Raw genomic sequence first — 26,095 nt, 5'->3', positions numbered from 1 at the left:
AACCTTCACCTTTTTCCTGTCACTAGTGTAACAAACAGAACAACCAGACTAACCTGCGCACAATATTGTCTCACCATTCCCCTATATGATTGGACCAATACATTTCCATTCTATTCAGTTCCTCTTGTACTGAAAGTCAACAGATCAGTTGCTTTCCTTACTACTTGCTGTACCTCCACATTAATTTTGTGAGTTGCTTACAGCAGCCAAGCTATTTTCTAAACAGCAACAGCTCTAATTCCATTTCCCATGGATTAGAAAATATTCCACTTTCTTATTAGTTCTATGGAAGTAGATGGCCTCTTATTTTTCCACATTATGTTCTTATATATATCCCCTGAAGCCATTCTCCACCCACCTCAAAACCCCACTGCCACCTGGGTATTGTATTGTAAACACACTTGGATCTATTACGTCAGTTCAGTTAGATCAACAATAGAGACTGAACAACTGGGTCCTAGCACTGTCCCATTGCACCCCTCCAGTCACGCACTATGTAATCCTCAATCCACCAGTATATCGTCACCAAATGTTTAATCAATAATGTCTTGTATGGCATCAACTGAAGACCTTCTACAAGCATAAAATTCACATTAATTGATTCATGTCTATTCTGCTGTTCAATATAAATTTCCCTTTTAGAAATCCTTGTTGAGGATGCATCATGCTCTTATTTTTCAAGTGCCTTTTTACCATTTCATTAATGTTAAGTGACATTATAATTTGACAAGTGCATTTGTACGTCAGTTAAAATAACAATTTTCAAGAAAATTAAGTTAATTTGATTGGGTAGAATAGCCTGCAGTAATCTTATTTGACTCTCAAGATATTTCACCAACAGCATAATGAGCTTTCAACAAAGTATAAATCTAGTAAAGGTTTCAAAACTATAAAAAGTGTACCCTTGATCTATTCCCTTTGTACAAGGCAATTTTAATGGATCAAATTGGGTTAATTTACAAAACATAGCACTGAATGCAAAATGAGCATTAGGGTAGCCAAGCTGCTTCATACAGGAGGAACATATCATCTATAAAGGCCTAAACTACCTCAGCAAAGTTGGCAGGTAGAGAGCCACATGGCAAAATGGAATAATTATCTGCAACTCTGGCAAGATTTTGATTTATAAAGACCTTTTTGACCAGCCTACCACTTGAGGTTAAGCATGACATAGCACAATCTACAAATGCAGAAATTGTCACAAAAAAAGTTTTGTTGGCGAGAAGTGAATGATGATGACTTGAAAAAGTTAGGCTTTCAACATGCAAGGTTAAAAAATTACAGCTGTTCAGAGTAATTTGTTACTCAAACATAATTTAAATAATTATACATGTATTCTTCTTTCCTTTTAAAATAGAATTACATTCAAGAAACCTTAACTTTAAGATGTAAAATGAGGGCTCTTCTTCCTTCCATAGTGGATTCAAACACAGCAAGCTCTTAACATAAAATACAGTGACTTAAGATAATATTCCACTTTACACACCTGCAGTGTTTTCCTACATTAAATGCTCCAACTCTCGGACCTTGCTGGGTACTCCATATTTCTAAGATTCCTCTCCTTGGAGCGTAGATAACCAGGAATTGAGCCACTCGCCTTAGACCTGTAGGACTGCTGAAGGGAGACACATTGCTTTTCTCAATCTCTCTTTCATGAAGGTCTTCTACCACCTGGATCCAGCCTACCTCTGCATCACGATATCCTAGGAAACAAATTAGATTTAAAGGAGAGATAGCAACTACAATTATCCCTGTGAGAAACCCAAGAGAGATTTTAGCACAAAGGTAAGAAAATCTGCAGATGCTGGAAATCCAAGTAACACACATGAAATGCTGGAGGAACTGAGCAGGCCAAGCAACTGTTTACTCTTTTCCATAGATGTGGCCTGGCCTGCTGAGTTCCTCCAGCATTTTGTGTGCGTTGCTAAGAGAGATTTTGTTCATTTTGACAAAATATATGATGGAATGGTGGAACAAATTCAATGGGCTGAATGGCCCAATTCTGCTCCTATGTCTTACGGTCTAATACAAAGAAAGGCTTAGCAACTTTGCTTCAGTTACAATTAACGTATTATATCAGATGCTGAAAAATATAATTTTTTTATACTACTTATTCACGGCATCTCAAACTTGTGCATATGATTACTCATATGTAATCCAGATTACTCAGAATTGCTAAGGCTCCTAATTAATTACAAAATTATGTCCTTTAATAATTAAAACATTTGGTATTGGACATAGTAAATAAAATAACATAAAAAATTAAAGTAGCAAAGCATTTGGTATATTTGTTACATTGGTTACAGATAAATACCATCCTCACCTTTCCACATACGTATTGCCACTCCTCTTACTACATCCAGTAAAGTGACACGGCCAAAATCATCTGTTACAGCTGCCAGAGTGTTACAAGGCGATAAACAAATATGTTCACCACGGCGACGGGAATCTGGAATCCCAAACCTATAAAATGACAAGAGAACTAATATATAAAATGTCATTCCTATGAGCTTGAACAGTGACACAAGAGCTATTATGATTAATACCAAATTCAAGTTAGCTTAAGAGCTAACCAAACTAGATGGCAATCCAGACAGATGATGGCAAGAGTACTGCAAGGCACTAGAGGACTCATTACAAACTTGTGGATAGTGTACAAGAGCTGGAAGAGCATCGTTTGATTCAACAATCAAAGCTACAAAGGAATTTTTTTTTTAAAAAACAAGATTTTCTGCTAAGAAATTAAGTCTCCAAAAAGCTACTTTAAGCATGTACAGAACAGCTTATAGGCAGAAATAAACACAGAATGGAAATTCATATATTTAGTCCAACTCCTCTTGCTCCTTTACAAATATTTCCGGGATTTTGAACCCACAACTATTTCCAAGGGAACATCATTTCCAAGTTAGAAGAAAATTGTAGGTGGTCATTCTATGTTCTCTGTTCTGCTGTCCTTGTCATTTTAGGTTGCACTGGATTAAGAGTTGCTGCAATGCATTCAATGCAATTATATTGTGCAGATAATGGAGAGAATTAACATTTCGGCTGGTGGATGAGATGCCTATCAAAATAACTTTTTCCTTTTGGTTTTGAACTGCTGATTTTTGTAGACTAATCATCTAAACAATATAGATAAATCAATCACAGTCCCATTTTGTATCTTGTAGGTAGCCTAACTGTTTTTGAGTCGATAAGGTTATTTGCTGCAGATTATTCACTGTAGCTTTGACCTGCACCTAAAGCCAAGCTTACGTAGATGTTCCAATTAAATTTTAATTCATTGCTGACTTCTAAATGTTGCTCATGAAAAAGATTCTATAGTACTAAAGCCACTTAATATCAAGGAAAGATGGTTAGGTTTGTTTTGAAAACTAGCTGCCATTGTGATGCAATCTGATAAAAAGTGAACACTAAGTATCAGTGAATATCCCCACATTTGACCAAAGGGAAGGCAACTAATGAATCAGCCAAGGATGATTGCCTCAAGGAAGTTCAACAATGTGCTAGGACTTGGATATCTAAGCAACAATCACAACCTCCTTCCCTTCTGCTAGGTTTGACTCCAACTAAAGGAATGTTCACCTTGAATCTACTTGATGTCATATTCAAAAGCTGTCTTTACGTCATAGCAGTCACTCTCGATTCACCTTTTATAGTCAGCAACTTTAGCAATAATCCAACCAAGCAATCTCGATTTAGGAGAACCAGGATTAACCTAAACCTCCCACTAACAAGTGCCACTTGAAAGCTTATTTGACAACATCTGGGACTGGTTGACAAAAAGTCTGACAAGTTAGTTGATGGATAAGATTGTTAGGATATAACTATATCCGCGAAACAGTACTCTCAAAACTGGTAATTCTCATGTGATACCAAGGAGAATTTGCAGCGTAATCTAGGCTGGGGACAATATTTTCCATGTCTGAAGGAAACCTCAAAAACCTTTCTGAGTCTATCCTGAAGGAGACAGGGTAGGAGGTTGATATGGAGCACAGTTCTGATGTGGCCTTGGTTGGCCTACAAAATAAATGTACAGTAATTCAATGTAATAGAGCAGCTCTCAGCTAAATACACTTCACAGCCTTTTACATACTTCCAAACTGTAGGGACTGTTGTAATAAATATAGCTGCCAATACAAGTGTAATTGTTTACATATTGCAAATATAATTTTTGGTGGTGTGACTCAAGCGGTAAATGTTGCTCTGGGCACAAGAAATTATGGAAGATTTATACCAGAAAACTGTACAAATTTCCTTTTTCAACTCTCAAGAAAGAAACAAAAAAAATTTTAAGTGCTAAGAGTGATAAAACAAGAGAAATTACTTCCATCACAAAACGTAGATGTCAAAAATTATCCCTTGAGCGAAAATAGAATGCAACATCTAATAATTTTGTTAATATACAATGGCAGAGTGAGAAGTTTTCAGTACACAGTAGTTGCACAGATCTTTGTATATTTAGTGCTGGCTTAATAAAATGCTTAAGTTAAGCTGTTAGAACCTATGATTTCCAAAGCAGCACACATCTGGAACCCACAAGTCACATAAATAAATAATAAAATAAGCTCTTAAACAACTTTTTCTCCCCAGGATACAAAAAATGCCTTTAGCTACCAAATACGACTAATCATTGTGCAATCCTTATAACTTGCAAAACCACACTACGAGATGAAGTAACAGAGGGTGGATGAGGACAAAGCAACAAATATTTTGTATCAACTTATACAGGATAAATTTTTAATCACACAGTTAAGAAACTAATCCACATGTACTCTTCAGTATTAGTTCACTATCCAGATCAACAGAACACTGTAAATAGACTAAAAAAAAGTGATAAAAAATTTTCAATGATGTTAGATTTCCTTGTAGTTCCAGAATTATTAACATGTAGCCAAAGAGGTTCAATGTTTGTGGGCAGCTCTTAAAGTACCTATCATAATAAAGCACCATTCTGAAGGCAAGACAGTGTTCACAGGGAATTTTGACAGGTTAGTGAAGAGCGGTGTTCTCAAGTAACATGTTCTTTGTGTGTGACAGCTACAAAGATTCTTGAAGGTTATAGCCTGACACTCCTGAAGGGTGTTTCTAGGAAGATATCTGCAAGGGCATGAGTGGAGTCAATGAATGATTGCCCTTCAGAGAAACCTGCACTGGATTCAAACATTCATGTTATAGGGGATCTGCTTCGTTTATTTGGGACACTGTGGTGCGTAACTGGGGGAGGAGATTGGTGCTGAATGGTTTAACTAGCATTGGATACATGTACTTGTGTGGCCATCAGACCCTACACCTTGCTTAGAGCAAACGATTCTTAAGTAGCGCAGTTGCATGCACTTGTGTCCAAAAAGCAATGATTTTTGTCACTGATAATTGTTGAGAAACAAGCAATAAGACAATTCAGAACTGTTTTGCTCACTGTGGTTTCAAGCATTCATACTTAAGAGTTGCCAGAAACATACGGGGTGAAATGAAAGGAATTCACTACTTTAGTAAGTTAGGAACTACGAAGATTTTGAAGGTAGCTGCAATCATCTTGAATGTTACAATGAAAATGAAGACTTGGAGAATGCAATCATCGATAGCATTGTATGAAGGCAAAATAAGTGTCTGTGCTGATTCTGTTCATTTGGAGTCAATCAAAAGAACGTGCCAGCGTGCAGGTATACTGGATGAATTCCTCCATTGATAACAATTAGGAACTAATACACAGTTTTATAATACTTTTCAAATCTTTTTATTAATTTTAAGAAAAACATAAGTAAAATATAAGTACAAAACGTTTGAGAGTACACAATTAATAGATTAATTAACAATCAGATATGTATTAATCAATATATAAAGTCTCCCAAACTCATAGTATTAATGTAAAGGAATTAAGAAAAAAAAGAAAAAGGAGAAAAAGAAACCCCCCCCAAAAAAAGACTAAAAGAATTTAAAAAAAACAACTAATAATAAAAAAAACTAAACTAACATGGGCAATTGCATAATGTTAAATACATACAGTAGTGCCGATGACTCCGAACCTCCATCCACACAATTCATGATAGTAACAATAAGGTTCTGGATCAGACCATTTAATTCATATGAAAATGTTGAATAAATGGTCTCCAAGTTTCCTCAAATTTAACTGAAGAATCAAAAACCACACTTCTAATTTTTTCTAAACTCAAACAGGAAATAGTTTGAGAAAACCACTGAAATACAGTTGGAGGGTTAATTTCTTTTCAATTCAGTAAAATAGATCTTCTAGCCATTAGTGTAACAAATGCAATCATTCGTTGGGATGAAGCGGATAAACGCTTATTATCTATCATTGGTAGACCAAAAATTGCGGTAAAAGGATGTGGTTGGAGATTAATATTTAAAACTCTTGAAATAATATTAAAAATATCTTTCCAATAGTTTTGTAAACAAGGACAAGACCAAAACATATGAGTCAATGAAGCAACATCAGAATGACATCTATCACAGGTTGGATTAACGTAAGAATAAAATCGAGCAAGTTTATCTTTAGACATGTGAGCTCTATGTACAACCTTAAATTGTATTAGAGCATGTTTAGCACAGATAGAGGATGAGTTTACCAATGATAAAAAATTTTCCCATTGCTCAGTACATATAGGGTAATGCAATTCTTCCTGCCATTCCTTCTTAATTTTTTCTGATATATCTGGCTGTACATTCATAATCATATTATAAATGATAGCTACTAAACCCTTTTGACAAGGATTGAGAGCTAAAATTCTTTCTGTAATGTCCAATGGACATTCTTTCGTAAAAGACTTTAGTTCATTATATAGAAAATTTCTAACTTGTAAATATCTAAAAAAAATGGGTTTTAGATAAATTATATTTATTAGATAACTGTTCAAAGGACATAATGTTATCATCCAAAAACAGATCACGAAAACATGTTATACCTTTTGTTTTCCATAAAAGAAAAGCTTGATCTATAGATGATGGTCTGAAGAAGTAGTTAGATATTATAGGACTTAACAGCATAAACTTATTCAAGCCAAAAAATTTACGAAATTGAAACCAGATTCGTAATGTATACTTGACTATGGGATTAGTTATCTGTTTATTTATTTTGAGTAACGAAAAAGGAAGTGAAGATCCTAAGATTGAAATCAATGAGAAATCTTGCACAGATTTACATTCCAAATTCACCCATTGTGGGCCAGCAACTGTAGTCGATTCTTGTGTCCAAAATATCAAATACCGTATATTAACTGCCCAATAATAAAATCTTAAATTTGGTAAAGCCAAGCCGCCCTCCTTCTTAGGCTTCTGTAAATATTTTTTACCTAGCCTAGGATTTTTGTTCTGCCACAAATACGAAGATATTTTAGAATCAACCATATCAAAAAAAGATTTGGGAATAAAAATTGGTAATGCTTGAAACAGATATAGAAATTTAGGTAGTATCATCATCTTAATGGCATTAACTCTGCCTACCAAAGACAAAGATAATGGAGACCACCTATTAGCAAGTTGCTTAATTTGGTCTATTAAAGGTAAAAAATTAGTTTTAAATAAATCTTTATGTTTTTTAGTAATTTTAATACCTAAATAAGTAAAATAATCTGTAACAATTCTACATGGTACATGATTATAAATTGAAGTATGCATAGTTAATGGAAAAAGTTCACTCTTATTAAAATTCAATTTATATCCAGAAAAATTACTAAATTGAGCAAGCAAAGAAGAAATAGCAGGAATAGATCTTTCAGGGTCAGATATATATAATAACAAATCATCTGCATATAATGATAGCTAATACATCGTCTCCCCACGGGTAATACCTAAAATATTGGGTGATTCACGAATGGCTATAGCCAAGGGTTCTAAAACAATGTCAAATAATAAAGGGCTTAAAGGACAACCTTGCCTTGTACCCCGAAATAACTGAAAAAAAGGGGATCTTTGATTATTGGTGAAGACCGAAGCTAAAGGTTTCTGATATATCAATTTAATCCATGATATAAATTTTGAGCTAAAATTAAAATGTTGCAATGTATTAAATAAATATGACCATTCGACTCTATCAAATGCTTTTTCGGCATCTAAAGAGATGAGACATTCTGGGCTTTTAGATGAAGAGGTATAAACAATATTAATTAATTTTCTAATATTAAAGGATGAATAGCGATTTTTAATAAATCCAGTCTGATCCTCAGAAATAATCCGAGGCAATATATTTTCTAATCTAATAGTCAAAATTTTACTAAAAATCTTAAAATCCGTATTCAGCAAAGATATAGGCCGATAGGATGCACATTCAGTAGGGTCTTTATCTTTTTTAAGAATTAAAGAAATAGAAGCTTCATAAAAAGATTGTGGTAGTTTACCTATACTTAATGCATCTTTAAAAATTTTACAAAGCCAAGGAGAAAGTCTGGAAAAAAAGGATTTAAAAAATTCTGCAGAAAAACCATCTGGACCCGAAGCTTTACCCGAGTTCATTGAAAAAATAGCCTTTTCTATTTCAGACTCCGTAATAGGTGTATCCAAAAATAGACTATCCTCAACAGTTACTTTTGGAATATTCAATTTCCTTAAGAATTCATTCATTATAGAAGAGTCCTTAGTACATTCTGATTGATATAAGGAATTATAAAAATCTTGAAAGGCTTTATTTATCTCTTTATGATCAATCGTCAAAGTACCATCTTGTTTGCGAATCCTAGTAATCTGTCGCTTATCCGAAGCAATTTTCAATTGGTTAGCTAGTAGTTTACCAGACTTATCTCCATATGTATAGAATTGAGCTTTCGATTTAATTAACTGACTTTCAATCGAAGAGGTTAATAATAAACTATGCTCCATTTGAAGTTCCACTCTTTCTTTATAAAGTTCTTTACTAGGGGTCAATGAATAGATCTTGTCAATTGCCTTGATTTTATCAACTAATGTTAATATTTTAGAATTAGTTCGTTTCCTAACTCCAGCAGAATATGAAATAATCTGTCCACGAATATATGCCTTAAAAGTATCCCACAAAATTCCACTAGAGATCTCTGCTGTAGAATTTATTGAGAAAAACAAATCAATTTGTTGTTTAATAAAGTTGACAAAGTCAGAATCCTGCAGTAAACCAGGATTAAACCTCCAACCTTTAGTACTAATATATGAATCCGTCACCTTAATAGATAACTTCAAAGGTGCATGATCAGATATAGTAATAGTCATATTTACAATCCATAACATCTGTAAGTAAATGCTGATCAATGAAAAAGTAATCAATTCTTGAGTAATTATGATACACATGGGAAAAGTATGAGAACTCTGTCATTAGGGTGTAAAAAACGCAAAATTTCACAAATAGCTGAATCAATCATAAAAGAATTAATAAGAGAAGCCGATTTATTCGGAAAAGTTTGAATGGGCTTGGATCTATCCATCAAAGGGTTTAGACAACAATTAAAATCCCCGCCCATTATCAATCTATATTGATTCAGATTGGGAAAGGATGTAAATAAGCATTTAAAAAATTCAGGACAGTCAGTATTTGGAGCATAAACATTAACTAAAACAACTTTTTGATTAAAAAGTAAACCAGTAATAAGCAAAAATCTACCTTGCGGATCTGAAATTGTTTCATGATGTATAAAAGCAGTTGATGAGTCTATAAAAATAGAAACACCTCTCACTTTAGCTTGCGAATTTGAGTGATACTGTTGTCCCTTCCAAAACCTAAACAACCGCTGACTATCCACCTTCCTTACATGAGTCTCTTGTACAAAAATAACATTAGCATTCATTCTATGGAATACTTTGAATATTTTTTTCCGTTTGATCGGATGATTTAAACCATTAGTATTCCAAGAAACAAAGTTAATAGTCTTATCCATATTGACAATATATATTACAGTTGACACATAAGTTTGAAAGAAAAGTGAACTCATGAACCCGGAAGAAGGAAGTAAGTTCAAAGGGAAACCGGAAGTCACAGCACTGCAGCCATTTTTGTAGTTTCATATAAGCCCATGAAATAAAACTAAGCAAAAAGCAAGCAAAAAAAAGAGAAAAAAGAAAAATCCCCCTCCCACCACCCTCAAAACCCCAGGAAAAAAGCCAAAAAGAGGCAAGCAAGCGATCTAATACTAAAATTACCCCCTTGTCTCAAGACGGCAACTCGAACGTAGCAAAGTTAAAAAAATACAAACAACCCTAGTTTTATAATACTGTAGTAGTATTGATAATGTTCTAATTTGTTCTGTCTATCATTTAAATACATAATCTGTTACTCAGTTAAACAATAGTTTATCTTTTTCATATCTTTTAACTATTTTCATGAAACTTTGGCCTATTGGGGCAGCTGCTTAAATGAACCAAAATGTACTGGTCCTGATGTGTCCCAATTAACAAGAATTAACAGGAAAATATTGATTGTTACACTGCTGCTTACACAAGTTTGGGGAGTTTACACTAAAGACAAAAAAAAAGAATTACAGGTAAAATAAAATTCCTGCTGACAGTACTAGAGACAGATATCATAATAAATGGCAAGATAGCTAAAAACATCTCAAAAATAAACCTACTGCAGGAAGTCAACAGCTGATACACTATCTGTGAAGGGAAATGGACAGTTCAGATCTGGATAACCGCTTTCCTCTATTGTAACAAGTCTATGGAGAGAGGGAGAGACAGGGCTACTTGTGCACAAATATTTGATGGTAAAAAAGTAAATTAATGTGGATTCAGGTCCTAGTGGAGAAAAATGCCGGGAGGGAGGGAGGGATGGAGGGATGGAGGGATGGAGGGAGGGATGGAGGGATGGATGGATAGATGGATAGATGGATAGATGGATAGATGGATAGATGGATAGATGGATAGATGGATAGATGGATAGATGGATAGATGGATAGATGGATAGATGGATAGATGGATAGATGGATAGATGGATAGATGGATAGATGGATAGATACTTTATTCATCCCCATGGGGAAATTCAACTTTTTTCCAATGTCCCATACACTTGTTGTAGCATAACTAATTACATACAATACTTAACTCAGTAAAAAAATATTATATGCATCTAAATCACTATCTCAAAAAGCATTAATAATAGCTTTTAAAAAGTTCTTAAGTCCTGGCGGTAGAATTGTAAAGCCTAATGGCATTGGGGAGTATTGACCTCTTCATCCTGTCTGAGGAGCATTGCATCGATAGTAACCTGTCGCTGAAACTGCTTCTCTGTCTCTGGATGGTGCTATGTAGAGGATGTTCAGAGTTATCCATAATTGACCGTAGCCTACTCAGCGCCCTTCGCTCAGCTACTGATGTTAAACTCTCCAGTACTTTGCCCACGACAGAGCCCGCCTTCCTTACCAGCTTATTAAGACTTGAGGCGTCCCTCTTCTTAATGCTTCCTCCCCAACATGCCACCACAAAGAAGAGGGCGCTCTCCACAACTGACCTATAGAACATCTTCAGCATCTCACTACAGACATTGAATGACGCCAAAAGATACCTCAGTTCTTTTGAGTATTTAGCCCAATTCTAGGCATAATATTTTACAAAGGATATGAAACAACTGAATTAGATGCAGAAAAGATATGGGTGAATAGTTTGAGGGATTAGGAATTGTCATTACTAACGTTTGTACATGCGTAAGTTGAAGCAGTGGTTACTTTTCTGGAAGACTCTAAAGGAAATTCAATCAGGCGAAGAGATCCATTAACTGCAGGGATGATAACCATACTATTTAATATTAATGACAAACAATATGAGTGAAAAAATGTAAATGCCAGACAACATCTGTTATGTATTAACAGGTTCTCAGACACAACTTCAATTTCAGTCATAAGACAAAAATGCTCTGCAAGAAATAAACTGCAAAGTAGGGTTGTAAAACCAGTGACCAAAACAGTCTCTAACTTTCTTGAAAAAAAATTCTAATAACAGTACTGAAAAAAATATCAGAAAACTACGGCTGCTGTGATTATGAAATCCTTGACAGACATTACGTGAAAAATAATGTTGCATTTCCTCAATGTTTTTCAAACAGTTGTTAACTATTTGGTTAACCCACCTTACAGGAAGAGGGGTTGCGGGTTCAACCTTTGGCTTCTGTTTTTGCACCGCTTCTTCATCATGTTTGTTTTTCCAGCCAAGCCACCCACTGGAAAAGGTAGCAAAAGTTTCATGTAACTGTCAGTAAAATAAGCTCTCAACAGGTTGGAAGACGCCAACCAAGCATTTATTCTAAACACCACTTCTGCACTATTTATAAAGTTACTGCAGGAATACAATAAATGACTGCAAGGGTGATACCATTAGGACAGCAGAATGGCACAGATAACCTCTCAGCACCAGAGATACTGGTTCATTCCTGGCTTCATGTACTGTCTGCGGGGAGTGTACACATTCTTTCTGTGACCCCAAGGGTTTCCTCCAGGTTCTGCAGTTTCCTCCAACATCACAAGAACATACAAGTTTGTTGATTAATTCGCCATTGTATAGTATATTGTCTCTAAAGTGTAGGTGAGTGGTAACATCTGAGGGGACTTAATTTAGAATTAATGCAGAATTAGTATAACCGGCTGCCTGCTGGTTGGCGTGGACAAGGTAAGTTGAAGTGGTCACTTCTAAACTCCATGAATCAATGACTAAGACCCCAAACGAAGGTCAGAATTTGCTCAGAAGCATCCAACAGGCAACGATCTAGAATCTACTGGTATTACTTGAGAATGCAAATTTTATCTTGAATAAACTCATCTTCTCTAGATGATACAGTAATAAAATGCACCTTCATGATTAGTCTTGAAATGCAAAGCAATATTCAAAAGATATTTAAAATCTCTATCTGTAAGTGATAAAATAATCTTTCTACACATGTATTTCTGGTGATAATATCCAGAAGACAAGCCAGAAAACAGTCAAAAATCTCCAAGGGCTTGAAAACACATAGTTGTAGGAACTGTCAAATCTAACCTATGCTATTCCACATATAAACAAACAGACTATCAGACTATATATGAAATTCAAGTGACAGCTACAACAACACTCAAACAGCAACAAAAAGATTGCTCTCTTACCTAGCTGCATTAAATAAAGCTGATGTGAGTTTGCTGGCAACTGCTAAAGCAACGTGTGATAGCAAAGGCTGAGTGCTACCCTGTAACCCAATAAACAACATATCAGAAAGATCACAACAAGAGAAAATCCGCAGACGCTGGAAATCCAAGCAACACACACAAAATGCTGGAGGAACTCAGCAAGCTGGGCAGCATCTGTGAAATAGAGTACTGTTTTTGTTTCTGGCCAAGACCCTTCAGCAGGACAGTAGGGTCCTGCTGATGGGTCAGCCTGAAATGTCAACTGTACTCTTTTACACAGATGTTGTCTAGCCTGCTGAATTCCTCCAGCATTTTATGTGTGTTGCTATATCAGAAAGATCCTTTAAGATGGTCGACCTCTGAATTATAATTGCTTTCCAGCATAGATGTATTTACAAATAAATATTTTACTTCTAAGTTTAAAGTATTTATATGAAACACTTGTTCAATTAACTCATTACTTATGATACACAAAATGTATGAAAAGTAATTTAAATGAATACAAAGTCATAAATACTCATACCTCCAAAGCATAGAAAAACCCTGTGAATGGACCAGAGCCAACTGTTACATATGATGACATGGCTGGTGGGCTGCTCTTTACAGTGGCATTTACTCCACCTAAAATAGAGGCAGTCTTCAACTGATCAAATGGACACAGTGTCATGATTCCTGGTACAAAAGAGAAAGAAAATTATGACCCAAATGAAAATATGTTCCATACTGCAAATACCTGCTTCAAAACAAAAAGAGCAGCGTGGAATACTTTATTATTCTAAGCAACATACTGTACATTATTGTGAATATTCATCGAAGTATTGAAAGAAAATGAGAGCACATCATGTAAATCAAGTTCAAAATAATGTTCCTCTAGAGTGGTATGTTTACAATGTTGAAAGTAAGTATACATTTATAAATGCTTCAGCACAGTACTGAAAACAATTGAAACCCCTTCACTCAAAGTCCATTCATTTTATGATGGCAGATTTGACAGTTAAATCATGCACAAACATTTTACCCTTCAACCCTTCTGCTTCTAATAATCATAATTCCTTTAAGACGCTCCTTCAAACTTGTGGGTAGACCAAGCTTTTAGGGAAGTAATATTCTGCCTCAAGCAACAAATTGAAAATATTGTTACAAAATTATCTCGGGAGGTTTTGTTATGTTAAAGGTTTTAAATGAAAAGAAACTGCCACTATAACTAACCTAGCCAATAACTGTAAAATACTGATTTCCCCATCTCTACATATTGGAGCATAAACCCTACTGAAAATATCAAAGTTAATTGCAAAACAAACCTATAAACTGGGGGGGTGAAAAGTAACCATATAACAATTACAGCACAGAAACAAGCCATCTCGGCCCTTCTAGTCCATGCCGAACGCTTACTCTCACCTAGTCCCACCGACCTGCACTCAGCCCATAACCCTCCATTCCTTTCCTATCTATATATACCTATCCAATTTTTCTTTAAATGACAATATCGAACCTGCCTCTACCACTTCTACTGGAAGCTCGTTCCACAGAAATAAAATATTTTTAATGTCATTCTTCTGCAAATTTCCTCTAATGTGAAAAAATGTTTATATTACCTACGCTTATATGGTCCACAATCATTTCAATGTCCTGTAAACCCCATTTTTTGTATGTTAAAGGTGGAGGTTGCACAGTTTCAGCACCCGAAGCTGCAGCTGTATGGAAAAAAAATGCATAGCAGCAAAAAAGTTAGCAAATCATGTTGTTTGTGAGAAACACACTAAAATTATCCATTTTGCACACTTTAACCCTACAAAGTTCACATGTTAGGAGAATGGTATATAATACAAGTAAAAAATTTGCTGAACATGCCAAAATTAACACTAGATTACAAACAAACTGAGAAATATGATAATGCAAGGAGCACAAAGTTAGTAAGTTTTAACTGTCTGATGCATTGCTTTCAAATACATTTCCCAGAATGCCACTGTTACTGACAATACTTGTTTTTACTGGCTTATTACCCTCAAGGTGATGATGGAGGTAGTCACCATAATAATGCAGACTAGCAGGTTCTAAGATTTTGACCCAGCAACAATGAAGAAAACATCAACATAATTTCTAAGCTTGGAAGGGACCCTGTAAGTAATAATATTCCCATGCACATACTCCCCTTGTCCTTCAAGGGAAATGCTGTCAAAGTAACCTAAATGTAATGCATATTCAGATGACATATGCAATCACGGTCTTGGAAAACATCAAGGTTAAGCACAGTGACTGGAGAGCCAATCAAATAGACTGCTGGTGTGAAGCTTCTTTGAGTGGTTAGACCTGCGCTCATCAAGGCAAGTGGCGACTATTCCATCACAGGCAATTTGAAGTAATTGACAAGAGACTCAGCTCCAGCAACCCATATTTCATCCCAACCTCGAGGGCAATCTGTGTGGAGTTTGTACATTCTTCTGTGACTACAAGCATTTCATCTGGGCATTCCCATTTCCTTGCATATTTCAAAAGTATGCTGGTTATCACCAGTGTACATATGTGATGACAATCAAGAAGGAGTAAATGAACTCATGAGAGAGACTAAGTTACAAGAAAATAAATGAAACAGGAGATCAAACTGAGAGCTTGCAGAGACTCAAAGGCCAAATAGCCACATTCTATGTCAAATAGAAATATGAGAAAACACACACCCAACTTGTACCTTATCAGTTATGGAATGGCTTTGAGGTTCAGAATGTGATCCTACCCAATATTTTATTTGCTCTTGTAGCAAACATGTTTGCATTGCACTCCCAATCTCTACCAGGAAAGATAATGATAGATTTGGCAACAGTAACTCAATTAAATATCAATGTGGTTTAGGCTTTCTTGTTGGAGATGGTTCAAAGTTGGCATTTTTGCAAATGCTACCTGCCGCTTACAGTCCCCATTGAAATATTATCTGGTTCTTGCTACGTACAACAATTGTCTGCTTCATTCCTTGAGGAGTTGCGAATGGAACTGAACTTTGGCATTGATCTTCAAACATCACCATTTTAACTTGTGGTTTAAGGAATGTCACTGATAAAGCAGCTATGACTGGATCTGCTTGCAATGCTGTTTGTCCTATAGTACTGGTCTGGATTACAAGGAATTAATTTTGGTCAATGAAGTAACCATGGGTAAGGCCAAGACCAGATCACCCATAATCTTAATGTATGGTGCAGCACACTCCAGAGACTCAAACAGGAGGAAATCTGCAGATGCTGGAAATTCAAGCAACACACTCAAAATGCTGATGGAACGCAGCAGGCCAGGAGGCATCTATAGGAAGAAGACCCTTCTTGACAAAGGGTCTCGGCCCAAAACGTCAACTGTACTTCTTCCTATAGATACTACCTGGCCTGCTGCATTCCACCAGCATTTTGTGTGTGTCACTCCAGAGACTGTAGTCCTTCTCTTAATTGTTAGGTTTTGATGTTACAAAAGGTGTTGAACGATTTTGAGCTAAACATGAATAGAGCTTCTCTTCTTACAATGGCTAAGTACTTACTCTATACACAAGTACCCCTCCCCACCATGAAGCAGCGTAATGTTACTGCTAAACATGCTAACTAGCAGTAATCTTGACCTTTGTGGTTACACCATGAAGGCACACTGTCATGCTCATTACAATAAAGCATTCAACAATCCTTCAGTTACAAAACTGAAATAAAAGTGTTTTCTTTGTGATGAAGTAAATGCATAACAATTTTAAAAATGAGTCATAATCCTGCCAGAATAATTGTTCTGTTACATTGTCACACAATGTTACATTTTCAGCACACTGTCAAAAAGATTTGTAATCCATACATCATTTCTATTTTTGTGTATTTCATACACTTAGTATTCAAATTAATATTTATACAAAATGTTTTTATAGATTGTAGGTTCAAATTAACTACGAATACAAAAATCATTATTGTAGAGTTAGAGAAACTTGCAAATCAAGTTTTTGCAGAAGCATACTAATGGGACATTAATCAAAAGACCTTGAGTATAACAACTCAAAAACTTCAATTATGCCAAGAATATAAACATAATATGAACCTTTCAGACATAACCCAGAAGTTAACTTAAAAATCTTACTGTAGATACAATTCTACTGGTTAAAATATTTTATAAATAAAAATTACCTCGTGCTACTTGGTTTCGACAAGCACGAAGTGACTGAAAGAGGCTGAATCCATCTATTGTCACAAGAGCAAATGGATATAAAATGCTCAGTTCTTCATGCTTCATGGAGGGTGGGATGGAGGAAGGGAGAAGAGGTGGGAAGGGAGGAAATGGAAAATATAATTCTAGTTAGGTGTCAAGCCACGTTACTGTTATCTAGAACATGCTTATAATAAACAGCAGTTTAAAAAAAAACTCCTCAAATTTGAGAACTTACAAACAGCAGTTCCAAATCCACTCTCTCACTGAGATGGCAAATCAAAGCTGATCACTTTTATTCTAATCATTTTTAAACAACAAGGTAAAATACCTTTGCAGTCAATGGTCACCTTTTGCAAAAAAAAAGTTGCTGAAAAACTGTTTGCATTTTCCCACTGGAAATATTCACGCAAGAATGTATAAAGCCACTCCAAAACAAATAAGCAGATATGCTCTGTACAAAGAATCACTGTGCTCCTTCTTTAATAGTGATTAATATGCTTTTCAAACATTTTTACTGCAGACGGACAGCACAAAAGTTCATTATTTTCTCCCCACAAGCCAGTTTATTTGAAGTAGATGGATATGAGCAAACACAGCAAGCTGAAATAAAATATGTTTTCAATAGTTATACAAATATGGTATCGGTCACTTCCAAGCAATGCAATCTTGTTTTGAAGAAAATGAATCAACCATGGATATTTACTTAAAATTTTCACTAAACTTAGTCTGTTTCTCTCATGCCCAGTGGCTAGATTATTTAATATTTTGTACCAGGAATATTTCCTATATGTTATTGAATGTAATAGTAGGCACAAAGCATCAAGACTTTTTTTATTTAAAAAAAATACAAAACATACATTGATTAAAGAAAATAATCTACTATTACAGTAGAAATCTGATGGTTATTAATATGTAAACTGTACCTGCATAAATTTGTTAGTGCCACAACAGTTCAACAGCAGATGTAATTCTTTCTACACTGGATCACATTCAGGCTACTGCTTATTAACTAAAGTCTTACGTACAACACAATCATCACATCCCAATTCATCATCAAGCTAAAAGACATGGGTCTCTGTCCCTCACTCTGCAACTGGATACGTGATTTCCTCATCCGAAGGAATTTCTCCTCACTGACCATCAACACAGGTGCACCTCAAGGCTGTGTGCTTAGCCTCCTCATCTATTCTTTATTCAAACATGGCCGAATAGCTAAGCACAAATTCAATACCAACTTCAAATATGTCAATGACATTACTGTCGTTGGATGAATCACAGCTGGCAATGAGTCAGTATACCAGAGTAAGATAGGACACACAGTTGAGTAGTGCCATAACAACCACTCACTCAACATCAACAAACTAAAGAGCTGACTTGCTATCAGGAAGAAAAGAACAGTGAACGCATCAGTCTATATTGAGGAAACTGGAAGTTTAAATTCTTGGAGGCTGACATTGCTGGTGACTTGTCCTGAGCCCAGCATTTTTACTTTCTTAGGAGGTTCAGCTTGTCACAGACACTAAATTTCTACAGATGTACTGCTGGAAGTCTCCTAACTGGTTGCATCATGGTCTGGCACGGCATTTTGAAAGCAAGGATCACAGTGAGCTCAAAGAGTAGTGGACTCTGTCCATTATAGGAACATCCCTTTCCACCATCGGTGGTATCTACAGGAGATACTGGCTCAAGAAAGTAATATTCATTGCAAAAGATACCATATAGCTGATGCTATCCTTTCATAGCTACCGTTGAGAAAGAAGTACAGAATTCTTAAGTCCCACACCATCAGCTTCAAAAACAGCTACTTGAACCAAATGGCAAAGCCCTAATCACTACAGTTTAGCACCACTCTGGCCACTTTCATCATCTTGCACTAAAATGGGCTTTTTTTGCTCTAATCAGGTTCCGTTTTATAAAAATTGTGTATAATTTATGTATAATGCTTGTGCATACATGTACTTATACATATAATAATACACTCTACTTCAACATACTTAAAATACTTACTAAGTGCAAACCAAGTAATTTGAACATTTTTTTCAAAACTTATATTTAAATACTAGGATAGGTGCACCACACCAGGTATCCAAAGAAAAATTACTAAAAAGACAATCATCTATATTCAATAATGTGCATGAATGCTTAATACTCAGAGCATCTTACGTCATCTAACAATGCTTGTTACTTACCTGCTCTGTGACACCAGGATGCCTAGGTATCTCGTAAGTTCGACATTTCAATTGCAAAACTGGGTCTTCATTTAAAAGTTGTGCTAAAAGAAGAACTCCATTCTGTAAAAAAAAACAGAAAATTTTATAACAACATTTAAATTGAATGTTTTAGAAAGCACTAAGCTGTAATACATTTCATTAATCTTAACACATGCTTAGCAGGATTATGTAGAAGGTTCCTTTCAAACTCCTGGGTGTCAATATCTTTGAGGACCTAACCTGGACACAGCATATTGATGCAGCTATAAAGAAGGAAAGACAGTGGCTATATTTCAATAGGTGTTTGCAGGTACTGCAAGTTATTAGAAAAAGCCAAGAGTAATAGCATTAATTTCAAGACAAGTTAAATACTAAACTGGAAGACAACTGACAACATATCTGAAGTGCTAAACATGGAACTGGTCTCCTTAACTAAAAAAGGAGGTGCATTAATTTCTAAAGAGATAACATATTAAGTAATAGAACACTTTTCAAATAAAAAATTGATTTCTTGGTAGATATACAGCCCAGTCCATGATTAAACAAAGATAACAAACAGGTGCTAATGATCAACAACATAATGAGTTGAATGAACTTAACTGATTAACTGAAACAGAAACTGGTGTAGAAGGAATCAAACTGGGTGAAGGACAACCAAACTAAGAGGTAAGGGTGTGGCACATTTGACAGTTTAACCTTCAAATCATCAATTCTAACACTGTGGCAAAGGTGAGCCGAGCAACAAGACACAAGGTGGTCATCCTGCATCAGCAAGGTCACTCCCAGGCAGAAATTTTGTGGCAGACAGGAGTTTTAAGATGTGCTGACCAAGCTCTTCTGAAGAAGCAAAGAAATGGGTTGCGGACCAGAAACACAGTGGTCAGCCAAGGAAACTGAGTACAGCAGACAAGAGATATATCAAATTGACGTCCCTTCTAAATTGGAAGAAGTCCAGCACTGCTATCAGCTCTGAACTCACAGAAAATCACTTAAACCCAAGTACACCACTCTACAGTCTGGAGTTTTGTAAGAAGTGCTCTTCATGGAAGAGTTGCTGCCAAAAAGCCATTCCTCCAAAGTAGAAACAAAGCCAAGAGACTCATCTAAGCACAAAAACACAAGGACTAGGGTGCTGAACATTGGCAGCAAATGTTCTGACAGACAAGTCAAAATGAGAAATTTCTGGCTCAAACAGGATGCAGTTTGTAGAGCACTACATGGATGAGTGTCCACAGCCAACAGTGAAGTGTGGCAGAGGTTCCTTGCCGGGTTGGGGCTGCATTTCTACAAATGGAGATGATGATCCGGTCAGAATTAATGGAATCCTCAATGCTGAGAAGTACAAGCAGATTCCCATCCACCATGCAATACCATCAGGAAGGTGCTTGATCAGTCCCAATTTCATTCTGCAGGACACATCACCCCAAACACATGACCAAGGTCATAAAAAACTATCTTCAGTAAAACGAAGAACAAGAAGTTCTGCAACAGATGGTATGGTCTCCACAAAGCCCTGATCTCCACATCATTGAGGCTGTCTGGGATTACCTGGAGAGACAGAAGCAAGTAGGACAGCCAAGGTCTGCAGAAGAACTGCAGCAAGTACTCCAAGATGCTTAGAACTACCACCAGCTGATTTTCTTATAAAACTCTATGACATACCTAAGATAACTGATGCAGTTTTAAAGGCCATACCCAATATTAATTTGATTTAGTTTTTTTTTTACAGTTTGCTGCTCTTTATAATTTAAGATTTAGAAACTTTTCATTTAACTATTTTTGAAAGTATCTTTGTTTTACAGAATTTGTTTTTACATATGTACGTCTGACTCAAACATACTAAGCTTCAATATTCTATGACTGACCTTCCCACTTTGTCGGGCTTTCAATATCTTGCGCATTTTTGGATCACAAATGAATCAGCCCAGAATAAATACAGCCTTTTGGGATTTTTTTGTTATTATAATATGAAGCTCAGTCATGCAACAGGTAAATCAGTATCATATTCACAAAGTTATATTATCTTTGAGATAAGTATAAAAGCAACACAGTATATGTAAGTCACAGTCAAGCCATGTCATTCTACACAACATGATTGAAAATTTCCTTTAAGTATTTAATCAGAATAATTATTTTTATGTTAATATTAAAATTCCTTCTCAAATTGAACATATGACTTCATTACCTCAGTATAAAATCGTACATATCCCGAGGTAAAACCAACAATTATACACGTCCAGTCTGGTCGTCCTGTGGAACTTCTATCAATTGTAAAAGAGATTATCATTAAATTTAGCATTTTCAGAATTAAATCTTAAACTGCACTGCAACAAGGTTTTATCAAAACCAATGATAATGTTCTAGGCCACATTCTCTCTCTACATGTACCTTTGGCAATTCTGTTTCTTTAACTCTCAAAATTATCATGTAAATTTAGCACAATAATTTTGTATGATAGTTCTGAACAGCAAGAATGTAACATTATCACAGACTCTTACAAATGAGAGTTAATGCCCAGCTGTTTTCTACAGCAGAGATAGTAAAGATTTTGGGTAACAATTAAGTAGAGAGAAGAATCATATCAATTATTTTAGCCAATATCTCTAAACATAATTAAAAGAGACATGATTAGCAAAATACAGCAACCTACTTTCCACTCTGCGCTGAGCTTTAATAGCACTGAGTTAGTTGAGTTACTTTGCATACTAGGCAATTTATTGATCAAAGGGATTTAGTGAAATCACAATCAATCTCTCACTCACTCACACACGAAAGGCAACTGACTCACAGGTAGCTCATCTGTCATTTGGCAGATATCCACTAACTATCCATTTGGAGGCACCATTTTATTAATCTATCCACTGAGCATCTTGTACTGCTTTAAATATATACAAGAGAAAATCTACAGATGCGGTATTAAAGTAATACACGCAAAATGCCTGAGGAACTCAGTAGGCCAGGTAGCATCTATGGAAAAGAATAATTTCAACATTTCGGTTCTAGACCCTTCATCCGGGCACTCAGCCCAAAACGTTGACTGATTACTCTTTTCTGTAGATGCTGCCTGGCCTGCTGAGTTCCTCCAGCATTTTGTGTGTATTGCTGCTTTATATATAACCAGGACCCAGGAAATAAGGCTTGACCTGACAATTAATCAACATGGCTAAAACATATTCTCAGATTATTATCACACTCAGCTGAAAGTTGTCCTCCAAGTTTCAAATAACTCAATAACATTAAAATACAAACAAAAAGCATTCTTCAGTTATTTAGGATGCAGTAGGATTGCACAAAATACTATACAAATGCAGATCTTTCTTCAACAATATAGTTAAGTCCCAAGCTCAAGCATGACAACTGGTGCAGAAATATTTAGACTTGCTTATATGTTGTTGCAAAATTATTTTATTGTTGTCTGTTTCTTTCTACTCAGGGGAGTGACAGTGGGGGCTGGGGGTGGGGAGGGAAGTAGGCAGCTGTTCATTATTCTGCTATAAGCATTTACGATTGTAAAGTGGCATAAAGTAAACATGGTTAATTTTGTAAAAACTCCCATTATTTTGAGAAATTTTGATTATATGTCTTATTTTCCTAATGGGAATATTGTGAGCATGGAACGTTTAGACTTTCAAAGGGTTTATTTAACAAGGTTTCTACATGGTAAAAAAATAAAAAACACAAAATGCTGGCAGAACTCAGCAGGCCAGACAGCATTTATGGGAGGAGGTAATAACGATGTTTCGGGCCAAAACCCTTCATCAGGAGTGAAGTAACATAGGATGGTCGAGGGGGGATAAGAAGTGGGGGGAGGGATAAAGTAGAGCCAAGAGTTTCAGGGCCAAAGAAATAGTAGGTTTGGAGCAGAGAGAGAGGCTCTCGCTGAACTCCCGTCGGAGAGAAGATCTGAACTTCTTCAGTATAGGCGTTACTGGAAGAGGCTTCGCAGAAGTGAATTCAAAGGCATGGTGGTTTGATGAATTAATATATGGCAGCAGGAACAAAAAAAAGACTTCCTCCTTAAAGAAAGGAAAAACAATTAAAACCATCACCTTGATATTTAACATCATTACGGTTACTGAATTTGCTATCAATATACTAGGGTTAATACTGGCCAAAAACTTCAGCCAAATAAAAGTGTTTATAGGAGCTGGTCAGAAGACAAGTATTTTGCAGCTGGAGACTCACCACTGGCCGAGGTGACAATCTAGCCATACTCAAGTAAGTTGATATACTCCAGGATAATGTATCCGGCTGACACCTGCATGTATTTATTCCCTCCACCACCAGTGTATCATCATTGCATTGCGTACCACATTCAAGATGCACTGTGGCAACTTACTAAAGGTTCTTCAGCTATTTGATGCCACACTTGGCTTCTGTGAGCCTTTGGGCATGGTGGTGGTTTAAGAAAAATCACAAAATTCAGCTCTTCAGTGCATGTTTGGTCATTAGATGTGAAGAAAGTTAACAGAAAAATAAAATGTCTAACGGAACCCAGAGAGTGCCTGGGAAAACAGGTAACCAGAGATTGAGAACACTTCACGGCATTGTTAAATGCCCCATTCCACCACTTAGATAGTGATTACCAGCACAATTCAGATTAGGTACATTCTCCTCTATTGGACAAGCACTTAGAGCAGTTTCCCGAAGGTTATGAGGCGGTTATATTGAACAACAGGTTTAGAAGCACAGGAGCTCAAGACTTCTGCCAGGGTATTTGACTCTATAAACCTCTGGCAAATCCACTGCTCTCAAATTTAATTTAGTAACACCTGTAACTAATTGAATTGGCTGAAGATGGGCTTCTGAGAAGGTGGGGGATGTACAAGGTTAATTATTCACTTGGCAGTTCTGCCAGAAGTAGTTGCAAAAGCTTTAGTTTTGACTAACTTCAAAGCAAATATTTTGTTATTCTGAGCTTCAATACGGGAGGTTTGTGGTTCTCTCTCTGGATTGGAGAGTGTGCTTTATGAGAAAAGGTTGAGTGAACTTGGCTTTTCTCCTTGGAGCAATGGAGGATTAGGTGTATAAAATGATGAGAGGCATCGACCTTGTGGATAGCCAGAGGCTTTTCTGCAGGACTGAAATGGATAACATGAGGGGCCATAGTTTTGGATAGGTACAGAGGGGATGTCAAGGGTAAGTTTTTCACACAGAGAGTGGTGGGTGCATGGAATGCACTGCCGATGACAGTGATGGAAGCGGATACAATAGGGTCTTTTAAGAGACTCGTAGACAGGTACATGGAGCTTAGAAAAATAGAGGGCTATCCACTGGGGAAATTCTGGGCAGTTTCTAGAGTAGGTTATATGGTCGGCACAACAATGTGGGCTAAAAGGCCTATAATGTGTTGTAGATTTCTATATCAATGTTCTAATTGTTAATTTCCTGCATCAGTCACTTGTGGATATAGTAAAGTTTTTAATTAATGCAGTAGAATTCATTATCTGTTTAATACATGCTGCTTGAACCTGTATTTTCACTTTAATTCTCAACACTTCTTCAGTTGTTTGGTATCTCATTGTTGAATATAACCTGGTCCTTTGCACTCTTAACCCTGTCACAGAGTTAAGGTAGAATCTACGGATTTCAAGAATGAAATTGGGCTCTAATTCTTGATCCTCTCCATCTTGCACAGTGAATTCCCTTCCTATTATCACGAAACAGTTCAAGGAATGTTACAGTTCATAAAGTTTGTTTGTTTATCTATTTCATCTTATCATTACTTTCTCTGTTTAAATAGGAACGAACAATAGAAGTTGATTATGTGCAGTATCACAAGATGAGGCCAAAACCACCTTTAATAAAACGACACCAAAAAACATCAAGGAGAGCCCAAAGACGTGTACTCAACTCAATAGTACTCAAATATATATTCCGCTCATTTAATTCAGCAAGAGCCAAATTCGAAACAGAAATAGTGCAGTGTGCAGAACTAAACAAATATTACTAGTTAGCAGAGCCAATAGTAAAATCATAATATGGATTTGGTGCTTGAAAATAATTATTGCTGAACCAATAAGGTAGATCAATTTCAAAAGATCACATGTTAACAAGAAAACTTATCTACTAAAAATGACAGAGGACAACTAGAATTATGGACAAGTTTTATTAAAAGGATGCTGAATAGAAAAAATCCACTTAGTTTGTGTACATGGCATTTTTGGACCATTAATACTGTCATTAAGTGTAGCATATTTTGAGAATAAAATGTGCCAACATATGTTTTCCAATGCCAGATATAACACCTCAATATTTTTAAGTCAATCATAACAAATCACAGGAAATAAACAGGATTTTAAGTTTTAAATAACAAACCAAAAGATAACAATGACTTTAAATATTTGTTGTACAGAACTACTATTAGCAAACTTTGCCTGCAACTCAGTGAGCATTGGTATTGCCAATATTTATTGATTTGCACAGAGATCTTCAAAGCAAAAATACTTACCTCTTCTGACTTGCTAACGGTATGCAAATTGCACTACTGACACATTCACTAGAAAAAAAAGGAAATCATATCAGATGTCTAATACCCGTAGCATTTCATTCATCACAAGGAATTCAACGGGTAAAGTTATGGCTCAGCGAAGTTAGCCAACCAAAGTTTTGTGTTTATAAAACCAAACTTGGCATTTTATATTAAAAAAAACCCACAAA

At 35.9% G+C, this 26,095-nt stretch overlaps 1 protein-coding gene across 2 annotated transcripts in view; it reads right to left on the bottom strand.

Annotated features, from left to right (window-relative positions):
* The window catches only part of rab3gap2 (RAB3 GTPase activating protein subunit 2 (non-catalytic)), an 88,693-nt gene that overhangs the window by 36,716 nt on the left and 25,882 nt on the right, over positions 1-26,095 (bottom strand). For both annotated transcript variants that reach the window (XM_073050794.1, XM_073050793.1), the window contains 10 exons: positions 25,887-25,934; positions 21,621-21,696; positions 19,415-19,516; positions 17,204-17,303; positions 14,660-14,758; positions 13,588-13,736; positions 13,044-13,123; positions 12,038-12,127; positions 2,324-2,463; positions 1,487-1,703 (listed from right to left, as the gene is read on the bottom strand). In XM_073050794.1, coding sequence (XP_072906895.1) covers positions 1,487-1,703; positions 2,324-2,463; positions 12,038-12,127; positions 13,044-13,123; positions 13,588-13,736; positions 14,660-14,758; positions 17,204-17,303; positions 19,415-19,516; positions 21,621-21,696; positions 25,887-25,934 — 1,101 coding nt within the window. The remainder of the gene's footprint in view (positions 1-1,486; positions 1,704-2,323; positions 2,464-12,037; positions 12,128-13,043; positions 13,124-13,587; positions 13,737-14,659; positions 14,759-17,203; positions 17,304-19,414; positions 19,517-21,620; positions 21,697-25,886; positions 25,935-26,095) is intronic.

Source organism: Hemitrygon akajei, chromosome 7 (assembly GCF_048418815.1).
Source record: "Hemitrygon akajei chromosome 7, sHemAka1.3, whole genome shotgun sequence".
Lineage (NCBI taxonomy): Eukaryota > Metazoa > Chordata > Chondrichthyes > Myliobatiformes > Dasyatidae > Hemitrygon > Hemitrygon akajei.
This window is presented reverse-complemented; position numbering and strand designations above follow the sequence as displayed.